Source organism: Rhincodon typus, chromosome 8 (assembly GCF_021869965.1).
Source record: "Rhincodon typus isolate 14 chromosome 8, sRhiTyp1.1, whole genome shotgun sequence".
Lineage (NCBI taxonomy): Eukaryota > Metazoa > Chordata > Chondrichthyes > Orectolobiformes > Rhincodontidae > Rhincodon > Rhincodon typus.
In genome coordinates, this window is record NC_063339.1 from 77,291,048 (window position 1) to 77,305,308 (window position 14,261).

Consider the following 14,261-nt stretch of genomic DNA (forward strand, 5'->3'; position numbering starts at 1 on the left):
AAGGGCCTAGGCCCGAAATGTCAGCCTTCCTGCTCCTATGATGCTGCTTGGCCTGCTGTGTTCATCCAGCTCTACACCTTGTTATCTCAGATTTTCCAGCATCTGCAGTTCCTACTATTTCAAATATTATGATGAGACTGAATATTGCCTCCTGTATGTTGGTGCAGCCTTCAGTCATTTGAGCAGAATATTTGATAACAGAGACCTCAAACTCAACATCAAATTACAAGGCAAATAGTCCATCTGTACATGTTGGAAGCATGAACAACGGATAGCAGACACTGCAAACCCCTTAAGAGATGTCACCAGTGACACCTCTGCAAAACCTTCCAAAACTACTGACAGGGTAGATGCTGCAATATTAGTGTATTTTCTCAGGTCAATTTCACCGGTATCAAGGCACTGGTTATGGTCAATCAACTGTATTGTGAAGGCACATTGGCCAAATGCTTGTTATCACAGAATCATAGACTCTACTTCGAGCTTCATCATGGTAAGCAGTTACCAAGAAATGCTTGCTACAGCACACGGACTACAGTAATTCAAGAAGGCAGCTCACCACAACTTTCTCACAGGCAACTAAGGATGGGCAATAAATGCTGGCCCAGCCAGCTCCTGCACAACTAAGACATCTTGTAGATCCTCTTTGTGGAGATACTGAAGATTAGCTCAGAGAAACATTGTCTCTCAGAGATGTAATATACAGCCTTGCTAGTGAACTGACATGCCTGGTGTCCTCCAACCAGATCCCAGCTATGGGTCAACTAGTACATGCTGCATTATGTGTCTGCCTCAGGACAGTCAAAGGCACAGAAGTTGATCCCGTTGGTGGCCGGTGGTCCCTTTAACAATCATTCAGCCATTCCTGCATCTGAGTGGGTTCCACAAGTCATTGAAATTGCCTTTCTTTAGTATTTAGTTTATAACATGAAGAAGTGATGTAAACATTGGGCAAGGCTGTGTCCCTAAATCATGCCTGGGCTATGCAGCCAAAAATCAAATGGAGAAGACACTTCAACTTATGCAGATTATATCGTCTGATCTCACTAAAGTTCTGAGGCTGCATTTCATCTTGTTGCACTGATGGAAGCGTGCTAATTGCACGGGTCATTGCTCAGATACACATTCTTGACTCAAAAATATAAAACTGGTATCTTGTACTTTAAAATTCCCTGATCCAGCTAAAAATGTACATGCCAAACTATAATAGTAAAATATTTTGGAAACATGGTTGTTAGTCTTTCAGTAATTCACAGGCTACATTGTTCTATTTTAACTACCCTAAACTATCTTGGCATTATACACTTTAAAAGTGCTATTATGGAACAAAACTTAGCCTCTGAAGCATTACATTCAGAGGACAGCTGGACTGGTGTCGCGCATCAATTTACAGAGGAATTGCCTGACCCAGCGCATTGGAGGCAATGAAAAGAAAGTTTGACATTCCAGTTATCATTCACACTCATTGCTGCTGCAAAATTTCTACTGATTAGAACTTAGGAGGCATCATTACCAAGTGAAGTTTTTGAATTTGGTTCAGCAGGGGATGGAGATAGATTGACTGACATCAAACAGTAACATTGTGCTTTCAAAGAGGAACACTGGAAAAAAAGGTAGAAGCAATCATAAAGCAACTGTCTGTGAGAATGATGAAATACATACGTGTTGCACTAATGCACAGATTCCAAACCAGGCAGGCAGTTTACCTTTAAGATAGTCAAATAATACAACAACGTGTGGTGTTCCAGTATAAAGGTTCCCATTGTCAGCTTCATTAGCAATTACTGTTGCAGAGGAGCTGTAGTTGCAGTAACAGTAGTAAATATAGTCTAGGTCCTTTGCTTAAGTCTGAGATCATATTGCAGTATAACAGAGCCTCCTCAGAATCTTGCATGTTTAAATAAGATCACCCTTAATTCTTCTAAATTCTAACGAATAAATCCCTTAAACTGTTCAGCATTCTCAATAAATCAACATCTTTATCCCAGGTATCAGCTTAACGGATCTGTTTTGAACTACCTCCAATGCCAGCATCTTTTCTCAAATGAAGACGAAAACCGTAGACAGTATTCCAGATCCAGCCTCACCAACACCCTGTACAATTACTACAAGACTTCCTTATTTTTAAGCTCCAAACACCTACCAACAAAGGCCAATGACATTCAAGATGGTGGCAGAGCTTCTCAGTCGGAGCTTCTCTGCTCACCAGTTCCGTTTCTTTTTTTTTTATTATTTTTCCCTCTTTGTAGCAGATTTTCTGTCCCCCACGCCTCCCAACTTTTAAGTTCTTTAACTACCCTACCCTACCTGGAGAATAGAGGCGAGATGAAGGAGATGAGTTGTGTCTGGAGCCTGGAGCGGCAGCAGAGCAAGTGCGGGCTGAGTCCCAGAGCAGGGAGCAGAGCGAGTTGCAGTCGGAGCCCAGAGTGGTAGGACAGCGAGCTTGGGCCACGTCCCGGAGCGGGGAGCAAAACGAGTCGTGGCCGGAGACTGGAGCGGCAAGTGAACGAGTGCAGGCCGAGTCCTGGAATGGGAAGAAAAATGACTCGTGGCCAGAGCCCAGAGATGCAGGATAGCGAGCACAGGCCAAGTCCCAGAGCAGGGAGAACAGCAAGCTGTGGGCCAGAGTCCAGAGCGGCAGCAGAGCAAGCTCTGAACGGAACCCAGCGCGTGGAAGGAGCATGGGCTTGTGTTCTGGAGCCCAGCGGGTATGGACTTATGTTGGAAAAGGACTATGACTTGAGTACTCTAAAGGCACTTTTATTCTCATTCTGGCCTTTTAATCTCTGTATTCCATGCTAATCTATTCTTTTTACTGTTCAAATTCTGTGACAGCACTTAAAGTATCTGTACCTAAGCATCCTGTACCTAAGATGGTGCCAAGAAGCAACATTACAAACTTTTCACTGCACTCATTCAACTGCATGTGACAATAAAGGCTATCCTATTCTAATGTTCCATTTGCTTTCTTAATTACTTCCTGACCTGCATGCTAACTTTTTTGCATTTCTTGCATAAAAACACCCGGACCCCTCAGTGCTGCACTTTTTTTTGGAATCTCTCTCCATTTAAGTAACAGTCTGCCTTTTGATTCTTCCTGAATGAATGAATGATGAATGATTTATTTATTGTCACATATACCCAGGGAGACACAGTGAAAAGTGTTCTGTCACCACAAGCCAGCGCCATTTTGAGGTAAAAGAAGAATAAAAGAAAGTACTTAAATAGCGTTCATCTTTATCGGCCAGTGTCCCAAACAAAGTGTATGAGCTCACAATCTCCCACATTAAGCTCCATCTGCCAAGTTTTTGCCCACTGGCAATATCTCATTATAGATTCCTTATATCCTCATTACAACATGCTCTCTCTCACCAATTTTTCTTTCGTCAGCAAATTAAGATGCATAACACTCTGCACCCTCCTCAAGTCATTGATATAAATAGTAAATCACGAAGCCCGTAGTCTCTTTCACAAAACCATGTTGATTCTGTTTGATTGCATTAAGCTTTTCTAATATTCTGTTATTTGTTCCTTAAAGATCAGCTCCAGCATTTTCCCAACAACAGATATCGGATTAACTGGCCATTAGTTTCCAGCCTGGAGTCTCCATTCCTTCTTCAACCACAGCATCATATTGGCAAGTTTTCTAATCTGCTATAACTCTCCCAACATCCAGCAAGTTTCAAAATATTTTGACCAATGCCTCCACTAGCTTCATTTAAAATTCTTGGACACAACCCATCCGGTCTTACCAACCTGTCTGCCTTCAATCCCATGAGCTTGTCAAATACTTTGTCCCTCACAATAGAGACTGCTACAAGATTTTTCCTCCCATTAGCACCTTGCTTATCCTTATCTTTGGGATGTTTATAGTGTTCTCCATCATGAAGACTGAAGCAAAATATTGGTTTAAACTATCTGTCATTTCCTTGTTCCCAATTATCAATTCCTCAATTACATCTTTCAAGGGTCCTACTCTCTTTCTTTTCATATATTTGGAGAGGTGTTTGTTGTTTTTATACTTCTTGCCAATTTCTTCACAATCAATTGTATCCCTTTTACGTTAGCTTTTTTTAGTCATCTGCTTCTGGTATCTAAACTATTTCCAACCCCTACCCTTAAGCTTAAATTTGCCACAAATCAAACAAAACGACTAACTGAAATAGGGATTACTCATGCATTCATTATGTATTATATTATCGTTAGTTATATAGGTTTCATTAATGGAAATAAATAAACTAATCTCATCACAATTATTATTCTGCATATTTGCCTGATCAGAAATTGTATTGTTTAATGAGTTATTGATGTTCATCTCACTAAGCATTACACAGACTACATTGGGAGAAATTGAGGAAATGCACAACTATCAGATCCAGGTTGGAAAAAATATTCTCATCTTAAATCCTCACCAACTCCCCCATGGTCATATTATTTCGTATTTAACTGGGGTTCTCAGATCATTAAGGATGTGGCTAATGATACAAAATGCAAAATGGTATGCACAGTCAGATGTGACATTTGTAACATTAACACAGGGCATGGCCTACAACGGTCACACTGCAAACTCTCATTGCCAACATTTCTCAATTGTTGACAAATATTCAACTTTGAAAAATGTAGGTGGTCTAATTAGTAAGTTTGCAGATGACACCAATATTGGCAAAGTTGAAAATAGTGAGGAGCTTTGTGAAAGAATACAGCTGGATATAGATAGATTGCAGATTTGGGAACTGAAACGGCAGACGGAGTTTAATCCGGACAAATAAAGGTGATGCATTTAAGAAGATCAAATTCAGGTGCGAATTATACAATAAAAGGTAGAACTCTTAGGAGCATTGATATACAGAGGGATCTGGGCATACAGGTCCACAGATCTCTGAAAGTGCCAACACAGGTGGATAAGATGGTCAAAAAGGCATACAGAATGCTCGTCTTCATTGGCCGAGGCATCGAATATAAAAGTTGGTAAGTTATGTTACAGCTAAATAAAACTTTAGTTAGGCTACGTTTGAAACATTGCATGCAGTTCTGGTCACTACACTATCAGAATGACATGGATGCGTTGGACAGGGTGCAGAGAAGGTTTACCAGGATGTTGCCCAGTCTGGAGGGTTTTAGTTATGAGAAGAGGTTGGATAAACTTGGATTGTTTTCACTGGAAAGACAGAGGCTGACAGGTAACCTGATAGCGGTCTACAAAATTATTAGAGGCGTAGACGACATGGATAGTCAGAGGCTTTTTCCCTGGGTGGATAGGTTAACTACAAGAAAGCACAGGTTCAAGGTGAGAGGGGAAATGTTTGGGAAAATTGGCGCAGACTTAGTGGGTTGAAGGCCTTGTTCTTGTGCTGTCTTATTCTTTATTCTCCAAAATTCCAAAATTCTACATAAGGTGAATATTTGATGACTGCTTAAATAGATTGACAATGAATCATATACAGGAATAAAACTTGGGAACAACCTGGTACCACTGTGGCAATCATCCTGGTTACAGACTACTGGCTTCAAAAATAAATTCTGAGCTTAACATTACATATGTATCAGAAATTTTAAAACACAGTTAACGCAATATAGGCAATGGTTACTGAGGTGATGCACTAGAAAACCTGTAAAATCACGCTCCCTATTCCAGATAGAGTGACCATCTTCATTCAAGGACAGCAGGACACTAGTTTACAGAACAGTATAACACATAGCAAATTCTCAGTGTGTCGTTATCTTAATTCATTCATGGAACATGGGTGTCGTGAGCTGGGTCAGTATTTATTGTCCATCTCTAGTTGCTCTTGAAAATTTAAAGTATTCATAATGTAAGTGAGGCTCCTTTCAAGACAGTAATCATCTCCAAACATATGCTCTCAAAAGGGTTAATGCTGCTTGGCCAGATATAGTGATGAACTTTCAGAGACCTTTGAAAGGGCAACCAGGGCGCTCTTACCTCACAATGCTGAAGGAACATGAAGTGCAATCACAAGTATTCGATCTTGTGCCAGCTCGATGTATGGTGCCATTCCTTTCTCCCAAGCATCCTGAAAGATTTAGACACCGAAAGAATTGCAAATGCTGTAAATCAGGAACGAGAACAGAAGTTGCTGGAAAAGCTCAGAGGTCTGGCAGCATCTGTGAAGAAGAAAATCAGAGTTAACGTTTCGGGTCCAGTGACCTTGAGGAAGGCCAGACTTGCTGAGCTTTTCCAGAAACTTCTGCTTTTGATTCTGAAAGATCTGTCAGCCATTGGCCAGCTCCAGCCTTTGCAGTTCAGTGCAGCTGTCATTTTCGTAATTTATCAACGACACAACATAGATGAGGCCTGTGTCACTTTTACAGAATTTTAGAACTTCTAATACTTCTGTCATGTTCAATTCAGAATTTTCTCTCAAAGTGAAGCCAGCAGTCTGCAACCAGAGCCTTTACTGAAAAGATTTAGAGTATTAATAAGCTATTCAAATTGGGGATCATAGAATACAATCTCAAATATTTCAGGCCATTGTAAGAGGAACACTTTTCAAATGCTTGAGTAGTAAAATAAAATTCCTTTCTATGTGAATAGCTGGAGAGACAATTGGGATCTAGCTGCTCACATAATAGTGATTAGTGCTCGGTGGGATAAACTCCTCCCTTTCTCACAGGTTTAAGGGAGCTCTCTCTCTTTCTGTCTTGCTGATTCTCCAGTGGTACATGGGCTGTGTCCTAGAGAGCAACAAAGTAATGAGTTACAATCTTCATTGAAACCAATAACTTTTAAAAGAGAGAATCAAACTTCCATTTATTATCTAAAAGAATGACATGCCAAGATCTTACACCTTAAAACTTTTCTTGTAAGAAGTGATGATAAAACACTATTGACTAAACACGATTCTCCTTTCACAGAATCATAGGAGCATTATGATGCAGAAAGAGTCCATTGAGCTCATCGTGCCTGCACCAGATAGTTACATAAGCATCATTACGTAGTGCAAATCTCCTGTCTCTTCCCCAAAAACATGCACATTATTTTCACCCAATAATAATCATCCAATGCCCTCTTGAATGTTTTAATTGAACCTGCCTCCACCACACATCCAGGCAGTGCATTCCTTACCCTAACTATTCATTGCATAAAAAAAGGTTTTTTCACATCACCTTTGCTTCTTTTGCAGATCACTTTAAATTTATGTCTCATTCATTTATGTTCTCATTCATTTTATGAGTGGGGACAATTTCTCCCTATCTATTCTATCCAGCCCACTCTGATTTTAAAAACCTCTATCAGATCTCCTTTTAGCTTTCTTCTCTCCAAGGAGAACAGTTCCAACTTCTTCAGTCTATCCTGAAAATTCACAGACTCCACACAGTGTTGAAGCAGGCCATTCAGCTCATTGAGTCCACACCGACCCTCTGAACAGTATCCCATCCAAACCCAGGTCCCCCTCCCTATCCACAAAACACGACATTTCCAATGGCTAAACCACCTAGCCTGCACATCCCTGGACACAATGTGCAATTTGGCATGGACAATCCACCTAACCTGCACATCTTTGGACTGTGGGACGAAACCAAAGCACCCAGAGGAAATCCACGCAAACACGGGGAGAATGTGCAAACTCCACACAGACAGTCATCTCAGGGTGGAATCGAACCCGGATCCCTGGTGCTGTGAAGCAGCAGTGCTAACCACCATGCTGCCTCAATTGAAGTGATTTATTCCTGGAATCATTCTAGTAAACTGCTTCTGTACTTCTTCCAATGCATTCACATCCTTCCTATAATGTTGTTCCCACAACTGTTCGCAATACTCCAGCTGAGGTCTAACAAATGTTTTGTACAAAGATAAGACTGGAAGATCTACTTATCAAACCTGACTGTGAAAGTAAATTCTGGGATTCAAAGTTATCCAACTAGGAAAGTAGAAGGGAAGTAGCCTAATAGAAACCGGAAGCAACTGTGGACTATTTCCTACTTTTTCTGTGGACAGTGCTTTGTGTGACAACTATAAAGGAGAAGGCTCGTTGTCTCCAAGTGTAAGTACATCTTCTTTCTGGTGAAACGATCTAAGCCTTTCTCTGATCCAAAGCCATCCAACTACATTCCGGAAGACAGCAGAGCAGGTCATATCACCTCCTTGATTTAACCCAAATTTAAAATGACATTCTCAAAAATTACCTAATAAATCTCAATTTTTAACTGGTTTCCTGTATTTTAAAAGTCAGAACAATGGCTTCAATAATTTAGTGAGAAAAATCAGCTTATTTAGTTCCACCTTTACCATTTTTCATAACAAGGAAACAAAATAGATTAACAAATTTCACTGTCAAAATCTCAAGCCATTCATACACTATGGAATAACTAGTTGTTGGCTGGACACTGCACCCTGTGTTTATACAGTACTTCTCAGTTTATTTTCTCTAAGGAGTAACGAACAAACATAGTGTCATGTGGAATATAGATTAAATCCACCAAGTGAAAGCTAGATGTATTTCTGGATGGGGTTGTGATCACCTTTTGCAACAGTCTATAACTTGTAACTTTAATGGTGAATCACAATGGTCTCCTGCACTAGCTTAAACAAGCCACTACATGGGATATGTATGGAATAGGCTGATTAGATCAGTCTAGTTTTCCTGCTTATCATCCATGTACAATAAGTTGTCCGTTATCATTCCCAGATCATTCAAATTAACACAGGGCAGTTAAAGGTACTTTTTGGATTGTGACAGGGAGATGTGAGTTCCTTTATAGGAGTGGCTGATGAAACTTAAGCAGAAAGGATATACAAAAACCCTAAAATTATGTAATCAACATACATCGCAATGCCATCAATGCATCACAATGACAGCACACATTTTAAATTGCTATTATTGTGTCTATTTCATTAGAAGTAGAACTGGAAATGGTACAAATAATGCGTGGCTTTTTCAACTTTCTATTATGTTCCAGAACAAGAAGAATTGCCCCCTTTAATGCAGCAGTTCTAAGGGAAATTCTGTTGAGGTTAGTGTGTGTGGGTCAACAACAGACAGAATTAGACTCAGCTGTTAATACCCCCACAACTAAGTATCCACCTGGCAGCAGATGCTTAAACTCAGCTGTGAAGAATGGCACACTTCCAGGAAAACTCGCACTTTGGGGAATGAGAGAGACAAATCTATAAATAAAAGCAAAGCATTGCCAATACTGAAATAAAAACAGAAAGTGGTGGAGAAACTCAACAGGTCTGGCAGCAACTGTGGACAGAGGAACAGAGTTAATATTTTGAGTCCAGTATGATGATTCTTCTTCCTGTTCTGAAGAAGAGTCATGTCGGACTCAAAATGTTAACTTTGAGTCAATTTATCTAGGGAGGAGAAATCTTGTGCAGATTGCCACTCTGGACCTTATGTTTTACAGAATTTCTGTATTTCTGAAAGGAGATTCTGCTTAAGTCTCCCTCAGGAATGTGAAGCAATACTTCCAATTCTGACAGTTCTTTTGTAGTGTGGAACTGTCAGAGGAATACAAAGCATGCCGTCTTTTCAAAGCAGTTAGCTAGCACACTCTGAAATGTAAAGATCCTGATAGCCATTTTGCCAGATGCATTGAAATGGTAAGTATATAAAGTGTGACTTTGGGTTCTGTGAGAGTAGAGTGCCAGTTGGGTAGGGGGATAGGATGCAAGGTGATAAGAGGGGGCAGGTAAGTGATGCAGTGTTTAGGGGAGATCAGAGTCGGTGGGAGAAATGGTTTGGAAATTGGTTTGGGGGTGAGGGTGTTGGGTACCAGCCTGGGGGTTTCAACTCTGGTGAGAGGAGGGAAATTGTTGGTTAGATCTAGTGGGGGCTAGTCAGTCAACCCTTAACTGTGTAAGTGGTCCATGTTTGGTGTAGCTGGGGTGTGAGGTGAGTATGGGGTCCATTCAATATTTACTCAAGAGTTAGCCAATGTGTTTAATAGTCTAACTTTTCCTGCGTAACTATTTTACTTAATTTCATCAGAGTTATTGCAAGTCTTCAATTTGAATGAAGACTTCTGGAGGAACCCTAGTGTGGAGGCATTGCCAGCAGAAAGTTCAATTTCCTGGGTAATCCTTTGGAGTACACTATGAGGATACCCGACAGGGTCCCATCAACACTGGAACAAGAAGAACCTCACCAGGAGAACATCTCTCTCCACAGTCGGTGCCAAATCTGCAGAGATATTCCAACACTTTCTGATTTCATTATTAACCTACAAATAACTCTCAAAGATTGAAATCAATCAGAATAAGCAATCTTCAAAATACAACTGAAGGAATTGCAAAATAATCTCCAATTCAATGTCCTATTTTTGGAGTTGTAAATACTATGTAATGGTTAGTGAATTTATTGATAATTTCTATTTCCTCCTTTTATGGATCGTTTACATTCTGAATGCTGTAGGTGAAGTAATAAGTGGAGTGCAGTGGAGGGGCAATTGCTGTTTTTTTTGGGAAGATCAGCGATTCTTCCGTGTAAATATTATCATGTAATCAGCTTCCGAATTCAACTTGGACCACTGAAGTCTTTAAAACAATGTAAACAGGATGTTCAGAAAAAGGACCATAAGAGGCTGACTCAACTGTTTGACCACAAAAAAGTTCCATGTTCCATTACTGGTCAAAGGTCAGGTTTTTGCCCTTACTGAAAGACAAGTAATTTAACTTGTCAAACACACAATGGATATTGTGCTTATTTATTCATGTTCGAAATGTTATTTCTCACTTTTTTTTTTAAACTGTCCTCCCTTTCAAAATTTCATGGTACCACCTGAGTATTGATTTAGTAACAATGCCTTTGTATCAATGTAACCTGTTTGCCATCAAGCTATAAACTACATACTGTTTTTAAGACAGAGGTCTCTCCTCATTCGACTAGCAAGTGGTTTCCCTCTACCAGACTGGACCAAGAGGGCCTTGTAGATCGTAAACTAAAAGGAGCATGATGGCAGCAAATCTACAAAACAGTGACCAATAGTCCAGAGAGCTGACACAACAGTGATGATGATCAATCACACAACAAAGAGGTAACTATGTTTCAGAGATAGTAGGAACTGCAGATGCTGGAGAATCTGAGATAACAAGGTTTGGAGCTGGATGAACACAGCAGGCCAAGCAGCATCAGAGGAGCAGGAAGGCTGACATTTCGGGCCTAGGCCCTTCTTCAGAAAAAATACAACTGAAGGAATTGCAAAATAATCTCCAATTCAATGTCCAATTTTTGTAGTTGTAAATACTATGTAATATTTAGTGAATTTATTGATAATTTCTATTTCCTCCTTTTATGGATCGTTTACATTCTGAATGTTGTAGGTGGAGCAATGAGTGGAGTGCAGTGGAAGGGCAATTGCTGTTTTTTTTTCTGAAGAACGGTCTAGGCCGTCCTGCTCTTCTGATGCTGCTTGGCCTACTGTGTTCATCCAGCTCTACACCTTGTTATCAAAGAGGCAACTATGTTGTTTTTAAGGCTATAATGACAATAAACTACTGGGGAACGTTTATTCTCATTTTGATGAGAATCCATCAGGTGATAAGAAATTGATTTTGGTCTTGTCTGCAATGTATCAAAATCACAAATGGCTCAATTTTAACTACCTCCTAAATCCTGGGAGAATATTTCACAGAATCCCTGTAGTGTGAAAGCAGGCCATTCAGCCCATCAAGTCTATCCAAAGAGCAACCCATCAAGACCCACCCCCATACCCTGTAACCCTGCATTTCCCATGGCTAACACACCTAGCCTGTACATCCCTGGACACTACAGGGCAATTTAGCATAGCCAGTCCACCTAACCTGTACACCTTTGGACTGTGGGAGGAAACCAGAGCACCCGGAGGAAACCCAAGCAGACATGGGGAGAATGTGCAAACTCAACACAGTCAGTCACCCAAGGGTGGAATTGAACCCTGGACCCTGGCACGTGAGGCAGCAATGTTAAACACTGAGCCATCATGCCGCCCTAAAGTATGGATTAAAATTTCAGAACCTAACCTTATTTTTGTCCCTTTCAAGTTTAAAGCACAGAGTTTGGGGCACAGACTGGGCTTGCACAGAAGGCAAGCAGGGACCTATTTAATGTGCAGTACTTAAATTTTACTGGTGAAGGCCTGTGTAGTGGGATTTTTCAGCCATTGAGCCTAAGCAGAAGCTGCCAGTTCCCCAAAGTAAGCAGCCCGTCAGTGTTATTGGATGCCAGGAAATGAGGGAGTACTCCTACCTACCTACTTCAGGAACTCCCCCAGCTTTCCCTGCTCCCAGTCACTACCTGGAGTTGATGCTCTCTTCCTGACTGTGGACCCTTGATGGTAGTGCTCCCTCCCACCAACCAACTGGACAGTCAATGTGGCCAGTTGTCAGAGAGAATCACTCCTACTGAATACCAACATGAGACAGTCATTAGCAGGGACTCTATATTGAGGCCAAACAGTCTGACAATAAAAACAGATGGGTAATAAAATCTGGAACCACAACGTAGCCAACTGCAGAGCTTACAAGATTGCATGGTGATCATATTGAGACATATAAGATCCTGAGGGAGCTTGACAGGCTAAATGCTGAAAGGATATTTTCCCTTGTGGGAGAGACTATAACTAGGGGAACAGTTTAAAAATAATAGATTTCCAATTTAAGATGGAGATGAAGATTCTTTTTTTCCTGAAAGGGATGTAAATCTTCAGAGCTCTCTTTCCCAGAGAACAGTCAAAGTGGGGTCCATTGAATGTTTTTAAGGCAAAGTTAGAGAGATCCTTGATTAACAAGGGAGTCAGTAATAATTAGGGGTTCTGGAAATGTTGAGTTGAGGCCACAATTAGATCAAACATTACCTTATTGAGTGGTACAGCAAGCTCAAGTGGTCAACTCCTACTCCTAAATTGTACGTTTGTAGCAAGCCAGCCAAAATTTCACAGCAACCATGCTGCAAATCATCCAAATACATTAAAAGAAATGCAACAAGAGAACGGGAGTAAATATCAGACTAAGGAAATATTGCAAACCGATATAAGAAATAGGAACAGGACGCTGTTCCACTGATCCAATATTCCACACATCCATTTTCCCGCACTTTCCCCGCAACTCTTGATTCCCCACCTGATCAAAAATCTATCAATCTCAACCTTAAATATACACAAGGAATATGAATCCCAAATCTTCATCACACTACAACAGGCCAGTATAAATGTATCCCACAGACTAAGCCGCTATCGAATAAACAGTATGTCACTCACTGGGGGTCTTTTCCATTCCAGCTTGAAGGGCATACCCACAGAGTAAAAAAGTGAGGAGTCATTGGCAGGGAATTCCTCGTCTTCAAACAAGACGCCTTTTCTCAGGCACTCGTCCTTCAGATGCTGAAAGACCCCGCTCTTGTCACAGGTAATATCCTTGTTACGATTGATGATAGGATACAATGCAGCTTTGCCAGCCATTTTGGATTGGGTCTGGACTGGTGGTGATTCCTGCATCGAGTTGATGACATGAGGCATAGTAACACAACGTTTCAAAACAGTGCAGTAAAAAAGAGATCTGTTAATAAAAGAAAGATATGCAGGCCGCAGAGACAGGAAGGAAACTATTTGGTTTCCTAAAACAGGGAAACAGGTTAGTTACTTTTTCAGCTATAAACACTAGCAAAACATTTCAATCAGTTTCCTTGAGGTAAAAGGCAGAAATCATTTGGACAGGCTCCTTCACGAAACAACACATGAGTGTCACCAGGGACTTCAAAATAGTTTTGGTTCCAGATTCCTCACAAGATTCAATGCTGTTTTGTATAACCACAATATGCCTTCTCCACAGTTTTCCACATTGAAATAAAAAAATCAAACAATCATCCACTTTTTGAACGATACGTCTGTTGAATTTTCCAGAATTGGCCTTGGCTCTCTCTCCCTCTCATTCTCTCTCAGACTTCCCAGCTGTTCTGGGCTCAATGTAGAAGTGAAACCAGCAAGATCAAATGCTAAAAATAGTCTTAGGCAGGCTGTATTTTGTGGCAACTGTATTTGTTTTTGCAGGCTCCTTACACAGGGACGCATATACTCAGGCACATCAGTGTTCATTTATCATTTTTATCCTGTTTTTCACAACTTTTCTTCCTTCTCTTGAAGGTGCTGTGGTCACAATACAACAGTAACTAGCAACTGTACAACATTTCTTTTAAGCAAGGATCAGTTAGAAATCATTCCATTTTACTAAATAATCGGGCTAAATAGTGGAATGGATGAGAGGATAAGTGTAGTGGATAACAGGGTGTAAGCATGAATGGGGAGGTAGTAGGGTGAGCGGTATA

The 14,261-nt window shown here is 40.6% G+C and overlaps 1 protein-coding gene across 1 annotated transcript in view; it reads right to left on the bottom strand.

Annotated features, from left to right (window-relative positions):
* capn3a (calpain 3a, (p94)) overlaps positions 1–13,762 on the bottom strand; it is a 94,100-nt gene extending 80,338 nt beyond the window's left edge. Inside the window, exon 1 of the mRNA XM_048600157.1 lies at positions 13,198–13,762. Coding sequence (XP_048456114.1) covers positions 13,198–13,455 — 258 coding nt within the window. The 5' untranslated portion in view covers positions 13,456–13,762. The remainder of the gene's footprint in view (positions 1–13,197) is intronic.
* Between the last annotated feature and the right edge of the window lie 499 nt (positions 13,763–14,261).